The sequence below is a fragment of the Zea mays genome, chromosome 9 (assembly GCF_902167145.1).
Source record: "Zea mays cultivar B73 chromosome 9, Zm-B73-REFERENCE-NAM-5.0, whole genome shotgun sequence".
In the NCBI taxonomy this organism is placed as follows: domain Eukaryota; kingdom Viridiplantae; phylum Streptophyta; class Magnoliopsida; order Poales; family Poaceae; genus Zea; species Zea mays.
This window is the reverse complement of record NC_050104.1, coordinates 155812417-155829057: the sequence shown is the minus strand read 5'-3', so window position 1 is coordinate 155829057 and position 16641 is coordinate 155812417. Positions and strand designations below refer to the sequence as shown.

The 16641-nt window shown below is 44.3% G+C and overlaps 1 protein-coding gene across 1 annotated transcript; it reads left to right on the top strand.

Annotated features, from left to right (window-relative positions):
- Positions 1 to 1690: 1690 nt before the first annotated feature.
- On the top strand, positions 1691 to 6080 carry LOC103639485 (E3 ubiquitin-protein ligase hel2). The gene is made up of 7 exons (XM_008662235.4): positions 1691 to 1948; positions 2778 to 3086; positions 3666 to 3874; positions 3958 to 4006; positions 4131 to 4220; positions 4321 to 4383; positions 4528 to 6080. The coding sequence occupies exons 1-7, from the start codon at positions 1781 to 1783 to the stop codon at positions 5464 to 5466; spliced, it is 1827 nt and encodes a 608-aa protein (XP_008660457.1). The 5' UTR covers positions 1691 to 1780; the 3' UTR covers positions 5467 to 6080.
- The last annotated feature ends 10561 nt before the right edge of the window (positions 6081 to 16641 follow it).

Here is a 16641-nt window from a genome sequence, read left to right as displayed (position 1 = left end):
CATCAGCACGACTTCCATAGTGCGCGAGTGACCTACAACTGACTTTCCACAAGCACTGTCGCACGTTTTGCCGCATTTCATTACTTCAATTCACATAGAACCTCTCTAATTAATTATTTATTCATTTATAAATGTCCATTATCAAGGTGACGTCGAATTAAATATTTTAGTTCATATTTGATTAGAGTAAACGGGATATCCCTCGACCGTAGCGTCGGTCGTCTCGATTCCTTTCTCGTGTAGTCGTCAATGAGAGCTCTATATCGCGTTGCATATTAAATGATCTGTTCTATTGTATGGTGTATTGTTTCCTTCTTTTTCGAGAATGTTGAATGTATGTTTGCACTCGTATAGATAATGGTCCGTTTGCGGAGTCCGAGGAAGTTGCAGGAGAAGACCCTGAGCAACAACTGGTTGGTGAAGGTAAGTGTTCTCTGACCTATTTATGTTCTACTCACTTTATAATTCATGAGATAAGGTAAATAACCTTTTAGTCGAAGAGTGCAAAAATATTTATATACTCTGCATCTAGGGTAAGGATTATAAAAACAATCAACTAAATAAAGATAATGAGATAAGAGGTGCAACAACTATTGCAGGGAGTTTTTGAATCTCAATAGCTCTTGTTCGGTTATTTCTATATCATATGTATTGGATGAGAATGAACAATATTAGTAGAGATTTTAACATGCTATGAATTTGAAACCCGCCAATCCCATCTAATCCACATGGATTGAGATAATCTATTCGTTTTCACCAAAATTCATGGACTGAAGTGGATTGGGTGAGTTTAAATCCATAACAAGTTAAAATATATATTATTATTTTTCAATCTCATCTAATGTATGTCGCATAGGAATCACTGAACAAGTTCTAAATAAATACGGCAATTCCATTATTCGGTGTCAGGATTTGGTTTTGGACCGCAATCTCATCTATATTATTGTTTTTCAACAATACGTCAATCTCATCTATATTATTGTTTATCAATCTAATCTGATCCATGTGCATGACGGTAACAGGTTAGGGGGTGTTTGGGAACAAAGTTTTTCTGCAGTATTGAAGCAATACTGTAGTATTGAGCAATACTATAATATTATATACTTTGAGGTGTTTGGCAACCCATATGAAATCTCTGTATACTAAACTGTATTATTGTAAATACTACACTTGTTTTGTAGTTTTAGAAACTTTGGTCTCAGCCAAAGTTTTTCTATGTAAAGAGAGCGTCAGCTGGGTCCCGCTCTGGCTGATTGGTCTCAACCAAAGTTTTTCCCAAACACCTTGATATATTGGATACTATTGTATTCGAAAACTGAAGCATTGTAAACTGCAGTAATGTTATGACTAAAGTATACTTTAGTATTTAAAAAACTGCAGTTTGGAAAAACTGTGTTCCCAAACAGGGCCTTATAGATAAAAACGATAATGCCAGGGATGCTGCAAGGAATAACAGATCGTAAATATAGTGATTGTCCGTTCCAATTCCGTCTCGCGTCCTTTGCGTCATCTTGTTTGCCTCGGATTTCGTTTTGGGCCGTAATTGGGCCTCGGATTTTGTTTGCCTCGGATTTCGTTTTGTACCTGACTATAAATAAACACGATAATGCGCCAAGGAGGCTGCAAGGAGCCAACGAATATCAGAATCGTAACAACCACGTATCGCGCTTACCTGCGTCGGCGAGAGCTCACGTCGCGGCGATTCCCTCGGCCAGGGGCGAGCGTGACAGCATCATCTTCATTGCCGCCGCCAGGGGTTGATCCTCCCTGCCCGCCATCCATGGAGGACTTCTGCGCGGTGTGCGCAGATACGATGGATTGGGTGGCCTACGGGTTGTGCGGGCACCGCGAGGTGTGCTCCACATGCGTCGCCCGCCTACGTTTAGTGATGGACGACAAGAGGTGCTGTATCTGCAAGACGGTCTGCCCATCGGTCTTCGTCACTAAGGTTAGTACCTCCAGGGTTTGATCTCTCCGGACGGGTAGTTCGTTAATTGTTGTCTGTTGCGTGGATGCGCTTGTTGGATCTTGGTGGGTTTCGGTTGTATTGGCATATTAATTTTTGCGAGTAGAATTAGATGTGAAGGGTCTCGTTGCGACTGGTATCATGAATGTTTTAGGTAATAGTGTGAATATACGATGCTTTTGATGTCTTGTAGCCTGACAGCATAGGTTGTCTCATGACTTAGTTGCCTGGATAGTAGGGGCTTTGAGGTCGTCTCTATCATAATCATTTTAGGTTTGTAATTTTGGTTTTTCAGATGATTGTTAGGCTTGTCAATTGGATTCTTCGAGATTTCTGTGTAGGTGTTTGGTTCTGAGAGTGTTAATACAAATTATAATACTTTTTATGAGTAATACTTGTTCAGATAATGAATGCACATAATATCTTTTGTGGTATATTTTTTTGTGCTTCTAGTTTGATCCCATAGGAATATCAGTGAATTCTTCGATGCCTTCCCTAGTTTTATCTTCTGTAAATTCTAAATAGAATCATTGCTGGCTATGGACATCAAATTTGACACTGCTCAAGTTTTTTTGGTGCGAAACTAATCTTGTAGTGCCTTGTAATCTTTGGACATCAAATTTGACAAACAAGAAATTTGTGTGAGCTTCTATGTGTATATCTGGCCTTCTGCACACCGAATCATTATATGTTGCCAAAACACACTTAGAAATCTCAACATACCGTTCTGAACTGTTTTTTAAATATAATAAGATTGCGTATGAATAGTATCCATGGAAATATAATTATACATTGTATTCCCATTTCACAGGCCATGGGTAAATACACTAGAGTGGTCACTGATTTCTCTGTGTTCCCCAATGGGGCAAACGAGGGCAAAGCTGGGGATTTCTGGTACCATGGGGATACACAGGCATACTTTGATGATGCGGACCACTACCGGATGATACGGTCCATGTGTCAACTTTCCTGTAATGTTTGTGACAACGCAGAAGATCAGGATGCTCTTGCTGCTCAAGCAAAGCGTAGAAGCAAGTTCAGGAACATTGATCAACTGAAGGGACATTTATACCATGTGCATAGGTTGCACATGTGCAATCTTTGTTTGGAAGGGAGGAAGGTGAAATACTTGATCAACTTGCATATTGTGTGTTAGGAATCACACCAATTTGTGTTTCTAAGTGTTATCACCCCTTAGTTGATTTCATATATTATGCTGTCAAATTTAGCATCAAACTTTAGACATGTTTTGAATAATCTAGAGCTGATTTTCCTTTGTTTCTGTTTCATGCATAATGGTTTCTTTTTAGTTTACAGGCCTCTTCATTGTGCATGTACAGTTCAATGCAGTTTGTCTTGTATATCAGTATATGATGTTGGCACCTATGCTATAGCTTACCTAGTGAGCTGTTATGTTACTGTACAATATACTTTTAAATTTGAAAAATGTTATTTCCTTCCTGTAGTTTTTTTTGCTTTGTATAAGGAGCAGCATTTATTCGTTTATTTATATAGCATGGTTTAATTTGATGATGTTTTCCAGAATATGCATCTCAACCCACTAAAGACACTTGAAATGAATAGCCTATTTGAACTATTTAACCTAAATATCTAATTATTTGAACTATTTAACCTGAATACCCACTTGCGATTTTTATATTCATGATTATTTATTGAAATGGTTTCGTGTGTTTTGAAGGTGTTCATTTGTGAACAAAAGCTTTATTTGAAGTCACAATTAGCTCAGCATATGAAGACTGGCGACTCTGAAGTGGATGGCTCTGAGGTAGAGCGCAATGGTTTTGCTGGGCATCCAATGTGTGAGTTCTGCAGAAGTTCATTTTATGGAGATAGTGAGCTTTACATGCATACGTCCAGGGAACACTATTCTTGCCACATATGCAAGAGGTAGGTATACAACAACCTTTGTCCTTAGCTAAGCTTATGTAGCGATTTATCTGATGTGTTGAATTTGTGATTGTTGTTTATAGGCAGAACCCTGGTCGTGTTGAATATTTCGCGAACTATGAGGACATTGAGGTATGTTGTACCAAATTGATCTATTTATAGGCATCTATCTCTTATCCAACATATACGCGTTAAATCTATTTACAGGAAAGTGGTATGACTGCATTCTCATATATGCTCTTTCAATTAAATTCAGTTGCATTTTAGAGAAGATCATTTCCTATGTGAAGATGAAGCATGTTTGGAAAAGAAGTTTGTTGTCTTCCTGAGTAAAGCGCAGCTGAAGGCAAGTTGGAACAAGTTATTGGTTTGCTAATAATCATCAGCCATTAAGCACATGTACCAAGTTTTTTTGTTGGTTCTTATTGAGTAGTATATTTCAACAGAAGCATAATGCTATGGAGCACGGTGGGCGGATGTCTCGTTCTCAGAGGAATGCTGCACTTGAGGTGTGAACTTGGTTCTAGTATTTTCGTTTCCCATCATGGTTTTCCTCTATCCAATGTATCTGTTCTTGGTAAAAGATTCACTATATTTTTGTGGTTAATTTATTTGGCTCATTTACACTAAGTTTTGTAATTTGTCCCTTTCAGACACCTAGCAGCTTTATATATCGCAGAAATGAGCAAGAACAACGGCGTGGCAGGGGCGGTAATGCTTTCCATGATCGATCTAACTGCCATATCTCATCATCTGCAAATGCTTTCCATGATGGATTTGACTGTCATATCTCATCGTCTGCAAATGCTTTCCATGATCGATCTGACTGTCATATCTCATCATCTGCAAATGCTTTCCATGATAAATCTGACTGCCATATCCCATCAACTGCACAAAAAGACCGGGCAGCTGCCGATGGCCATGCAGAGCGTCTTGACAATGTTTCAGAGTCGTTTCAGTCATTAAGTATTGGATCCAGTTCTAGGGAAGCTGAAGTTGGCGAAGGCTCAAGGACTGGACGAGTGCTGGAACAGTTGTCCTTCCGACCTCTTTCTGACCCGGATATTCCTGACAATAGTGTTGAAACCTCATCCCCTTCATTATCAGAGCAGCAATCCAGTCTCAATCAGAGTGCAAGGGACGCTCCGAGGCTTGGAGATGAGTCACTGTTCCCCCCTTTGACTGGGTCTAGTAACAAGATGAAGCAGCCTGTTTTTACGCCTAAGCGTCCTCGAACTTTTCCTGCTGCCGAGGATATCCATGCTGCAAAGATGCGCTATGCTCTGGGAATGAACGAGGACATGTACTCTGCGTTCAAAGAGATCGCTGGTGAATACCGTCGAGGTACCATAGATGCTTTTGAGTATCTTTCATATGTCGAACAGTTCGGACTGTCGCACCTTGTTCCTGAGATGGCTAGGCTATTGCCTGATTCTCGAAAACAGAGGGAACTTGCTGATGCGCACTATACAAATACACGGTTGAAAAACCTCCAAGAAAATGGAAATAATAGGAAGGGGGGATTCTTCTTATCAAAGAAGAAAAGCCTCCAAGAAAATGGAGGTGGAACTAGCCAATGGAGGTGGAACTAGTAGAAAGTTCATGTTATAGAAAGCACTGCTGACGGATGATGTGAACAGGGCACAAGCAGATAACATTCAGGATACTGTAAGAATGCTTCAATCAAACCATCTTGCTTAGAAAGGAGAAGCTGAGGTGTTGTCCAAGGATGGGTATCGATCTTCCATGGAGGTCCAACCGGCCGCCGCTGGACCTTCATCTAATCTGGATAGTGAAAGTCATCTAGTGCAACGGAGGAGGCAATAAGCAACCAAAGAAGACATCAAGGTTTCTAAGAGCTCGTTCAGGTGACAACTCGTTAGCCATGCTTGGTTTCAGACGGCCAAGTGCAAGCCCTGAATGTCCACAAAGGGAATTACAAGGTCCAGAGACGTGGTTGCCAGCGCGAGGTGCTTGGAAGACGAAGAATGGTGGGGGATAGAAACTCTTTTTGATCAATGGACGGAAGAGTCATTGCAACTGCATTTAGACGTGTCCATATACTTATGTATTTTTTGAATTTTGAGATAAAGTCGTGGTATTGAAAAATATTATAGTATTTTTCCAAGTGTTTGGCTACCTTGTAAAAGCTATCTTTTGAATACTATAATTTAGTAGTTCCATGGTTTAGTAGATACCATGATATTTATTTTTTTGGAGTATTTAAAACTCCACTCTAATCTAAAGTTTTTTTTTATCTATGACTGGATTTTGGTATATATACATTAAATATCATGGTTTAAGATAGCTTGTCATATTTACTAAATATCATGGTTTGTGATACTTTGCCTTCAAACAAGAATTGTTTGGAGTGTTGTAAATAATACTATATTTATATTATGACATTTTAAAAACTGAAGTACTCTAAAACCTTGATTTTGAAATACTTTATTTTTAAACACGCCCCTAAACTGTCATTTTGAAATACTTTGTTTTTAAACACGCCCTTAAACTGTCATTTAGTCAGGTAAACAAAGGCTATCCATGTTTTTAAGGTGAATTAAACCCTCGGGCTGTTGAAACCGTTAAGACCGTCTGAACGGTTAAACATGATTCATAAAGTCGTTTGTTTACCTCTAAATTATGTAATCCATATTAAATAAGTTAAGAGACAAATAAATAATACAAATTATTAGGTGGATTATATAATCTAGATAACTATATTATGATAATTCATAGCCAGATCATTACGTATTTATATAATCTATAAGTTGGATTATATAATTCTAGAGGAAAACAAGCAAGGCCTAGAGACATGTTTGTTTTACTTCTTGAATATATAAGTTAGGTTACGGTGAAAGGGTGAGAGAGTAAAACATCACTTTCCATGTGATTGGTTGCGTCATGATGGCAACCGGGTTCGACTTGGCCAGTAGCTGAGGAGACAGGATCATATGGTCAGGCTAGAATCATGCAACAGACTTTTGTTTGGTTGTTTGTATTAATGCATTCAGACCAAGTGTATCATTTGTTTGGTTATCCGCACCAAAATAAAGATGAGATAAAATAAATAAATAAATCTTTAAAATTTACATAGCAAGTGTAATCTAGTTTTGTTCGTAAAAATATCAAGAACACAGATCTAAAATTGATTTAGTGATTAAATATTTCAATTAAAATATACAATGGAAAACAAAATAAAAAGTGCTCTAGGAATACGTGCCAGACCAAGGATCTATGTAGTGGCCTGCTGGGTCTGTATGCACGCGGCCTGCTCCACCAGCTACGCTCCTCTCGCGCGTGTCTGACGAGCCTGGCAGGCTGAGAAACTATTTTTGCATGTGTAGAGCCTGGTTACGTTATGCAGGAAAATTAACAAGAGATGCTTTAAGAATCCACGGCTCCAAGAGCTCGGCAGACGCAGGAAACCAAACACACGGTTTGTGATTATAAATAACCCGAAATAAGCTACCTAATACTAACTTATTTCAGTTTATTTGTGATCTAAAATGATATTTTATCCTCTAACTCTTTTACCATAATTCAACTTAAACACATTAAATTAACCTGGCAGGCAGACCGGAGTGGCAGCGCGACATGCAGAAAAAGTCTTGTCGGCTGCTTAGGCCGTCTCTAGCAACGTCCCCTAAATTTCATCCCCTAAAAGAATATTCTCTGTTCTTTACAGCACACTATAAAAGATTCTACTCTCTATATTTTTTTCATCTCCAACAACGTCCTCTAAATTCCATTCTCTATTTCTACAGTGTTAACAAAATCCATAAAGTACCATATTTATTCACTCTTTTGCATATAATTTGAACATGACGTAATTAACTAATGCAAAAATGACACTTGGACAATTTTGCGAACGTATATTAATTAGGAAATCAATTATCCATGATTATTGTATATATATTAATTCATGTTGGTTAACTCTAACAAATATCTATCGTTCGTTTGCCAAAAATAAATTTGCAATTACATGTAAAAATGTCATTTACGTGTACTTAAATCAATTTCCGGTGTTCAGTTTACACCATAGTCTATGGGTCCCACAACCATCACGTGCACATGAGAGAAAGTGGAGAGAGGAAGACACGGGACTGGCTGTATAGCGTGTGCACAGTGATGCGTCAGGAGTAGCGTGCGAAGGTACCATCCGCTATTTTACCGGACCATTTAGTGTGCCTTGCTGGAGGGAAAAAGGAGGCCGACGTCCGCTACATTTAAGGTACCGTATCCTTTACCGGACCTTGCTGGACACAGCCTTAGTGGCGGAGCTAGCAAGATGGCACGTTGTGCCATGAACCACCATAGAATTTAAATTGTTATTATAATATCTCAATTGCTTATTAAATATTATTTATTATATTATGATAGTTTTATCTGCTGAGACTTTAGAGAGGCTTTTCAAAATTGAAATTATTAAGAAATTATTTAAGGTCAACAATGACTCAAGAGAAGTTAAATAATTTGGCAATTCTATGCATTGAGAAGAAGTTATTGGATGAGATTTTCTCTCAATGTGTAATCTATGACTTTGTATCACAAAATATTAGAAGATATTTTTTAGTGTGATATCAAGACAAGTGTTTATGACTGTATTTTACATTTGTCATTTTATAAACTTTGAAGCATTAAATAGAATTTTTTATTGAATATTTAATAATATGCATATAATTTCATACACGCATTAATATAATATATATACATATATAAATATATGGGATGGGGCCTCCATACCAATAATCACGTTGCCTAAAAGCTCGGGTACAGATAGCCTCGTGCCATGCCTATGCCCTTCTTCAGCTGAGACACATGGAACACATCGTGCACGACTGACAGACTTTCTGGTAGGCTGAGTTGATATGCTACGTCTCCACGTCTTGCCTGAATCTAGTATGGCCCGATGTATGGAGGTGCTAGCTTGCCCTTAACTCTGAACATTTTGATTCCTTTGATGGGTGACACCTTCAGGTAAACATAATATCTCATTTCGAAACTCAGCTCTCTTCTTTGAGTGTCGGCGTAACTTCGCTGCCTGGACAGTGTTGTCTTCGGATTCTCTCGAACCTTTCTGATATTCTCTTAGGCTTCAAACAAAATGTCTGCACCGAACACTTGCCTTTCACCAGGTTGGTCTTAGTGCAACAGAGTTCGACAATTCCTTCTGTATAGTGCTTGAAATGGTGAGATCTTCAAACTAGCCTGGTAACTGTTGTTGTAGGAGAATTCTGCATAAGGTAGCCTTTTGTCCCAACCTAACTTGTCTTGCAAAGCACAAGCTCTCAACATGTCTTCAAGGATCTGGTTGGTTCTCTCAGTCTAACCATCTATCAGCGGGTGATAAGCTGAACTGAACTTCAAGTGTGTGCCCAAGGCTTCATGTAATTGCTGCCAAAAATGAGAAGTGAATTGGGTTCCTCGATCAGACATTGTCTTCTTAGGAACACTATGCAAGCATACAATCTAGGACATGTATAGCTCTGCCAACACTGCACTACTAACCAGATAGAGTCATAACTGGCTTGAGCGCGAGGCAAACCAACTATGAAGTCCATCCCAATCTCATCCCACTTCCACTGAGGAATCCGCAAAGGCTGCAACAAATATGCGGGCCTCTGATGCTCTGCCTTGATTCTCTGACAACTATCACATATGGCAACATACTCTGCGATCTCGCTTTTCATGCCGTACCACCAGAATCTTTTTTAAGTCTTGGTACATCTTCTCGCTGCCAGGGTGTATAGAATAAGTTGTCTTATGAGCTTCTTTGAGAATCAACTCCTGTCACACCCGGTTTTAGAAGGCAAACCGAATGCGAACCATGTACGTGCCAGGATCAGTTATTCACGTACACAGCAGTTACATAACATGGACATCATCACATAGTGCTCAAAATAGTATTAAAAGGGAATAATAGTCGATTACATCGTACGTCTGAGACGTCCATATAGTTCTTACAATAAATCGAAGTGCGGAAAAGAAACGTAGATAACTGCGGCCTTCACAGGCAGCCGACTGGGGGTTGCCGCTAACCCACACCTAGAACTCGTCGTAGTCTTGGAACTCCTGGAAGTCTCCTTCCACAGCTTCATCTTCTCCTGAGCAGTGGTTGCAATGCTGACAACCTGGGGGGGGTTTGGTGTGTAGAGCAAGGGTGAGTACACATCAACATACTCAGCAAGTATCCTGTTTGGCTGTAGTGGACTAGCTTTATGTGGGGATAAGTCAAGCAGTTGCTTTTAGTTGGTCAGATTATTACTTACTAGTAGAAAGCCAAGTTTTAGCATTAACCCAAGTTATTAGCCCGATGTACCCTTTCCAAACGGAAAGAATACCACTTACCAGCACCATAGTCATAACCAGAACCATCGATCTCATAACCACCTGTACCAAAGTATCTCTGATCAAGTACCACTAATCACTGGAGCTCCCTTGGCCGCTCATAACCGTGAGCACGGCTGATATATCAGTTTTCAAACACTCTGCAGAGGTTGTGCACTTTACCCACAAGCCGTGATTCCCATTCTGCCCGGAGATCATGACTCTCCATTGATCACTACCAAGGTGACCCAGCAGGGCATCACTACGTAGACTTTACGGGAACGGGCGGCCGAACGGGGGGGGGGGGGGAGGGCGGTTGAACCGGTCCAGGGGCGGTTGAACCGGCCAGGAGCGGTTGAACCGGCCAGGAGCGGCCGAGTCGGCCGGGGCCGCGCCGGGGGCCGCGCCGGGGACGCGAACCGGCGAGCAGGGGCGGGCGGGATCGCCGCCGCGGGGCCGGGGGACGGGCGGGGGGCGGGCGAGGCCGCCGGGGTCGGGGAAGGGGAGGGGGAGGCCGCCGGGGGCCGGGGAGGGGCGGGGGAGCGCCGCCGCGGGCCGGGGAGGGGGCGGGCGAGGCCGCCGGGGTCGGGGAAGGGGCGGGCGAGGCCGGCCGCGGGCCGGGGAGGGAGCGGGCGCCGCCGCCGCGGGCGGGGGAGCCGGGGACGGGCGCCGAGCGGGCGAGCCGTGGGCGGGCGCCGAGCGCCGCCGCGGGGAGGGAGGGGGAGGGGCCGAGCGGGGAGGCCGGGCGCCGCAGGGGAGGGGCCGAGCGGGGAGGCCGAGCGCCGCCGCGGGGAGGGGCGGGCAGGGGCGCCGCCACGCCGGGCAGGGGCGGGGATGGGGTCGGGCGCGGGCAGGGGAGAGGGAGGGCGCGCGCGGGGGGGAAGAAGAGGAGGGAGAGGGAGAGAGAGAGAGAAGGGGAGGGGAGCTCACCTCGGGGTCCAAAATCCGGTGATCGCCGTCTCCAAACCCTAGGGCACCACGGGGAGAGAGAGGTGGAAGAGGGAGAGGGAAGTTGTTGTGCGGGAGATCCAAATGAGGGAGAGAGGAGAGGTGGGGGCGCATGGGGGGGGGTTGGGCGCCAGGGGCGCGCAGGCCGGGGCGGGCCAGGCCGGCTGAGCTGGGCTGGACTAAGCTGGGTTGGGCCGAACCACTTCGCGGATCAAAAACCTACGACGAGCGCGACCACTAAACGGACTTAAAACGCGAATCAAAATCCGGAACGGAACGAGACGAACACTCAACCTCAGGCAAAGAAATGTGCTTCGGCATGATGCAACACCCATGGCACTTAGGTTTTGGTTTATACATGACACGGACACCTGCCGCTATACTGGTTTGAAATTGGGAAGAAGGAGCAAACGGGGAAAGAGAAAAGAGAGTAACGCCCGAATTTGGTGAGAGAAAAGAAGAAAAAATTCTACCCCCAAATTCAGGGCGTTACAAACCTATCCCCCTTAAAAGAATCTCGCCCTCGAGATTCAGGGTTGGCTAGCAAAGAGCTCTGGGTACTTGTCCATCAGATCATCTTCACGCTCCCAGGTTGCTTCTTCCTCAGAGTGGTGATTCCATTTGACTTTGCACATTCTGATGGTCTTCCTTCGGGTGACTCTGTCTGCAACCTCAAGGATTTGCACTGGCTTCTCAACGTAGGTCAAGTCCTCCTGGACTTCAAGACCTTCCACTGGCAACTGCTCTTCTGGCACACGCAAGCACTTCTTCAACTGAGACACATGAAAGACATTATGCACAGCAGACAAATTCTCTGGCAAACTGAGCTGATAGGCCACTTCTCCACGTCTTGCAAGAATCTGATACGGACCAATGTAGCGGGGTGCTAGCTTGCCTTTCACTCCAAATCTTCTGACTCCTCTGATCGGTGACACTTTCAGGTAGACAAAGTCTCCGACTTCGAAACTCAGCTCTCTTCTTCTTGTGTCTGCATAGCTTCGCTGTCTTGATTGCGCTATCTTCAGATTCTCTCGAACCATCTTGATGTTCTCTTCGGCTTCAAGCAAAATGTCTGGCCCAAACACCTGCTTTTCTCCAGGCTGATCCCATTGCAACGGAGTTCTGCAACTCCTTCCATAGAGCGCCTGAAATGGGGACATCTTCAAACTGGCCTGGTAACTGTTGTTATAGGAAAACTCCGCATAAGGCAATCGCTTGTCCCATCCGGACTGATCTTGCAACGCACAGGCTCTCAACATGTCTTCAAGAATTTGATTGGTCCTTTCGGTCTGGCCATCTGTCTGCGGATGATAAGCTGAACTGAAATTCAGATGCGTGCCCAAAGCTTCATGCAACTGCTGCCAGAAATGAGAGGTGAACTGTGTTCCTCTGTCTGACACTATCTTCTTTGGCACACCATGAAGACAAACGATCCGAGACATATACAACTCTACCAATACGGCACTGCTATAGTTGGTCTTGACAGGTATGAAGTGGGCTGACTTGGTCAAACGGTCCACTACTACCCAAATGGAATCGTAGCCGGCTCGAGTGCGAGGCAATCCGACTATGAAATCCATACCGATTTCATCCCATTTCCACTAAGGGATCTGCAACGGTTGCAACAATCCAGCAGGTCTCTGGTGCTCTGCCTTAATTCTTCGGCAACTATCGCACATAGCCACATGCTCTGCGATTTCCCTCTTCATTCCATACCACCAGAATTTCTTCTTCAGATCCTGATACATCTTCTCACTGCCAGGGTGAATCGAATAGGCTGTCTCATGAGCTTCCTTGAGAATCAACTCCCGAATGGACTGGACATTGGGAACACACAAGCGGTCTTTGAACCAGATCACACCTTCTGCATCTTCTCGAAAATCTTTGCTTCTGCCATCTCGAATCAGTCGCCGGATCTCATTGATCTTCTCATCATTCTTCTGCGCTTCTTTGATTTCGCGCTCTAAGGAAGGTTCCAACTCAACTGTGACTCCTCGCGAATTGTTCAGAAATCCGAGACTCAACCTGTCAAACTCCTTGGCCAACTCATAAGGCATCGGACGAGCGACCATCAGATTGACTTGACTCTTTCTGCTCAAAGCATCTGCCACTACGTTTGCTTTGCCTGGATGGTAATGAATCTCCAACTCATAGTCTTTGATCAACTCTAACCATCTTCGTTGCCTCATGTTCAACTCTGACTGAGTGAATATGTACTTCAGACTCTTATGATCTGTGTAAACATCACATTTCTGTCCATACAGATAGTGCCTCCATGACTTCAGTGCATGAACCACTGCTGCCAACTCTAGGTCATGGATTGGGTAGTTCTTCTCATGAACCTTCAACTGTCGGGACGAGTAAGCCACAACTCTTCCCTCTTGCATCAACACACATCCCAAACCTGTGTAACAAGCATCACAATACACCGAAAAGGGCTTGTGCACATCAGGCAAGACTAAGACAGGCGCTGTAGTCAACTTCTCTTTCAGCGCTTCAAAGGCCTCTTGGCATTTCTGGGTCCACTTGAACTCAACTTTGTTGCCTAGCAACGCTGTCATTGGTTTCGCAATCTTCGAAAACCCTTCAATGAATCGCCGATAATACCCGGCCATTCCAATGAAACTCTTGATTCCTCGAGCATCTGTTGGCGCTTTCCAGTTCAGAATGTCTGCCACTTTCTTCGGATCCACAGCCAAACCTTCTTTGTTGATTATGTGACCCAAGAACAGGACTTCATTGATCCAGAACTCACACTTGCTCAACTTTGCATACAACTGATGCTCTCGCAATCTCTGCAACACCATCCTCAAATGTTCTGCGTGCTCTTCTTTGCTTTGAGAGTAAACCAGAATGTCATCAATGAATACCACCACAAACTTATCAAGATAATCCATGAATACACTGTTCATCAAGTTCATAAAGAACGCTGGCGCATTGGTCAAACCAAAAGACATCACTGTGAACTCATACAAACCATACTTGGAAATGAATGCCGTCTTCGGAATGTCCGAAGGTCGGATTCTGAGCTGATGATAACCTGACCTCAGATCAATCTTGGAGAACACAGTGGCTCCTCTCAACTGGTCGAACAGATCTTCTATTCTGGGCAAGGGATACTTGTTCTTGATCGTGACCTCATTCAGAGCTCGGTAATCGATGCACATCCTCTTGGTGCCATCTTTCTTTTCCACGAACAAGACAGGGGTGGCCCAAGGCGAGGTGCTTGGCCGGATGTAACCTTTCTCTGACAGCTCATCAATCTGCTTCTTAAGCTCAACCAACTCTGGTCCAGATATTCTGTAAGCTCTCTTAAAGATAGGGGCGGTTCCGGGAAGAAGCTCTATAGCAAACTCAACTTTCCGCTCTGGTGGCATACCCGGTAAGTCCTTTGGAAACACATCCGGGAACTCAGACACTACCTTGATACTCTCAATTGGGTCTGCTTCACTGCTATCAACGGCCATCTGATAACAACTTCCTTTCTTTGGCTCAGGCGGGACTAACTCGGTCACCACTTCCTCTCCTAGTGGGGACACCAACTTGATTGTCCTTTTATCACAACTGATAACTGCCTGATACTTATCTAGCCAATTCATCCCTAGGATGACATCTATTCCCTGAGTACCCATTACTATAAGGTTGGCGGGAAACGCTATCCCCCTTATTTCCACACTTATATTCAAACAAATGCTATCGGCTCGAATTCTACCACCGGCTGAGTCAATTTGAATGGGGGTTGACATGGTAGTAATTGGAAGATTATGTGCTTCTACCCATGATGCAGTAATGAAAGAATGCGTTGCTCCAGTATCAAATAACACTTCTGCAATATGGGAGTCGACTGGGAACATACCTACTATCATGCCGGGGGTCTCCTGAACTGCTTCAGCCTCCAAGTGATTCAGCCTTCCATGATTATAGCGCGGCTGAGAGCGATTGCCTGCTCCAGACTGAGGCACATTCTGCTTTGCTGGGGCATTGGGGCCTGACTGCTGCTGGGCTGCCTTCTTCGGACATTGCATCACCCAGTGGCCTTGCTCTCCACAGTGGAAACATGCCCTGTTTCCAACCTGAGCTGGTGCTGCCTGACTGCTCTGCTGGGCTGCTGGGGCAGGAAGACGAGGTGCCTGCTGATTCTGCTTCTGAAACTGACCTCCTGACTGATTGCTCTGACGGTTCTGGTACTGATGCTGAGGATACTGCCTTTGGAACTGCTGATGCTGCTGAGGTGGACGCTGGTTCTGCCTGAACTGCTGAGGTTGATTGCCTGAGAAACGAGGACGGCTGCTGCTTCCAGGCTGGGGTCCACTGATCTTGCGCTTACGATCCTTCATCTCCTTACGCTTCCTTTCTGTCATGATTGCTCTGTCAATCAGGTGCTGGAATGTCGGGAAAGTGTGATTCATCAGTTGGTACTGCAGAGGGTCAACCAAGCCTCTCAGGAAACGGTACTGTCGCTTGGCATCGGTGTTGACATCTTCAGGAGCATAACGAGACAGCTGCAGAAATCTGTCCCGGTATTCACTGACAGACGATGACCCTTGCTTGAGAGCTAGGAACTCCTTCTTCACTGTCATCAGGGACATGGTACTGGCGGAAGCTTCCTCTGAACTCTTCCCAGGTGATGGCGTTAGGGTGGGCATGGGTGGCGAGGTAAGACTCCCACCATGATTGGGCTGCTCCTCTCAACAAACGGGGACCATACAGGACTTTCTCCCTGTCATCGCACTGAGCGGTATGCAACTCCCGCTCCACAGTGCGCAGCCAGTCTTCAGCATCCATGGGGTCAGAAGAATGAGCGAACGTTGGTGGATGACCTCTCATGAATTCAGCACGCTTATCTCTGGGTATCTGAGGCATCTGAGGCTGAGGTGGGGCCTGCTGCTGTTGCTGCTGCTGCTGCTGAATGGCGGCCAAAGTCTGACCGATGGCTTGAACTGCCTGAGTCTGCATCAGAAACATCTGCTCGATCGACATCGGGGGCGGGGGCGGCAGGTGCTGCTGCTGGGGCACCTCCTCCTGCGGAGCGGCTCGCTCCTGCTGAGCACGCCTTCCTCCTCTGCGCCTGTTCTCTGACATCTGCAGAATGCAACCACACATCAGAACTGATCTGGCAAATCTTGCAGCATAAGAAAAGAGGATAGAATTCTTCAACAGCACTGAACAGATGAGCATCTTCTCTCAGATAAAGAGGAAAGGAGAATAAAGGGTTTCCCAACTATATAACTAACTTTATTAACATAATAGGTAAACCAAAATGCAGGGGATACCCACACTCTGGTGACAATCATTACAAAGATCCAAACCAAACATAGTTCATCATGACAAACATGAATGCACAGGATATAGCAAACTACCCTGTCTAACTAAGACTTAACTAAGAGCGAGACTAACGCTAAGACTGAAGCTTCTATGTATATATATTTCGTATTAATTACAAGATCCAACTCTAACGATCTATGGTTCTAGAGTTATCTTGGTCTTGC

Excerpts from the sequence above, each read along its gene's own strand:
- LOC103639485 (XM_008662235.4), top strand. The coding sequence starts at position 1,781 with ATGGAGGACTTCTGCGCGGTGTGCGCAGATACGATGGATTGGGTGGCC. Across the intron at positions 4,221-4,320 it reads TGAGTAAAGCGCAGCTGAAG|AAGCATAATGCTATGGAGCA; the intron begins GCAAGTTGGAAC and ends ATATTTCAACAG. Across the intron at positions 4,384-4,527 it reads AGAGGAATGCTGCACTTGAG|ACACCTAGCAGCTTTATATA; the intron begins GTGTGAACTTGG and ends TGTCCCTTTCAG.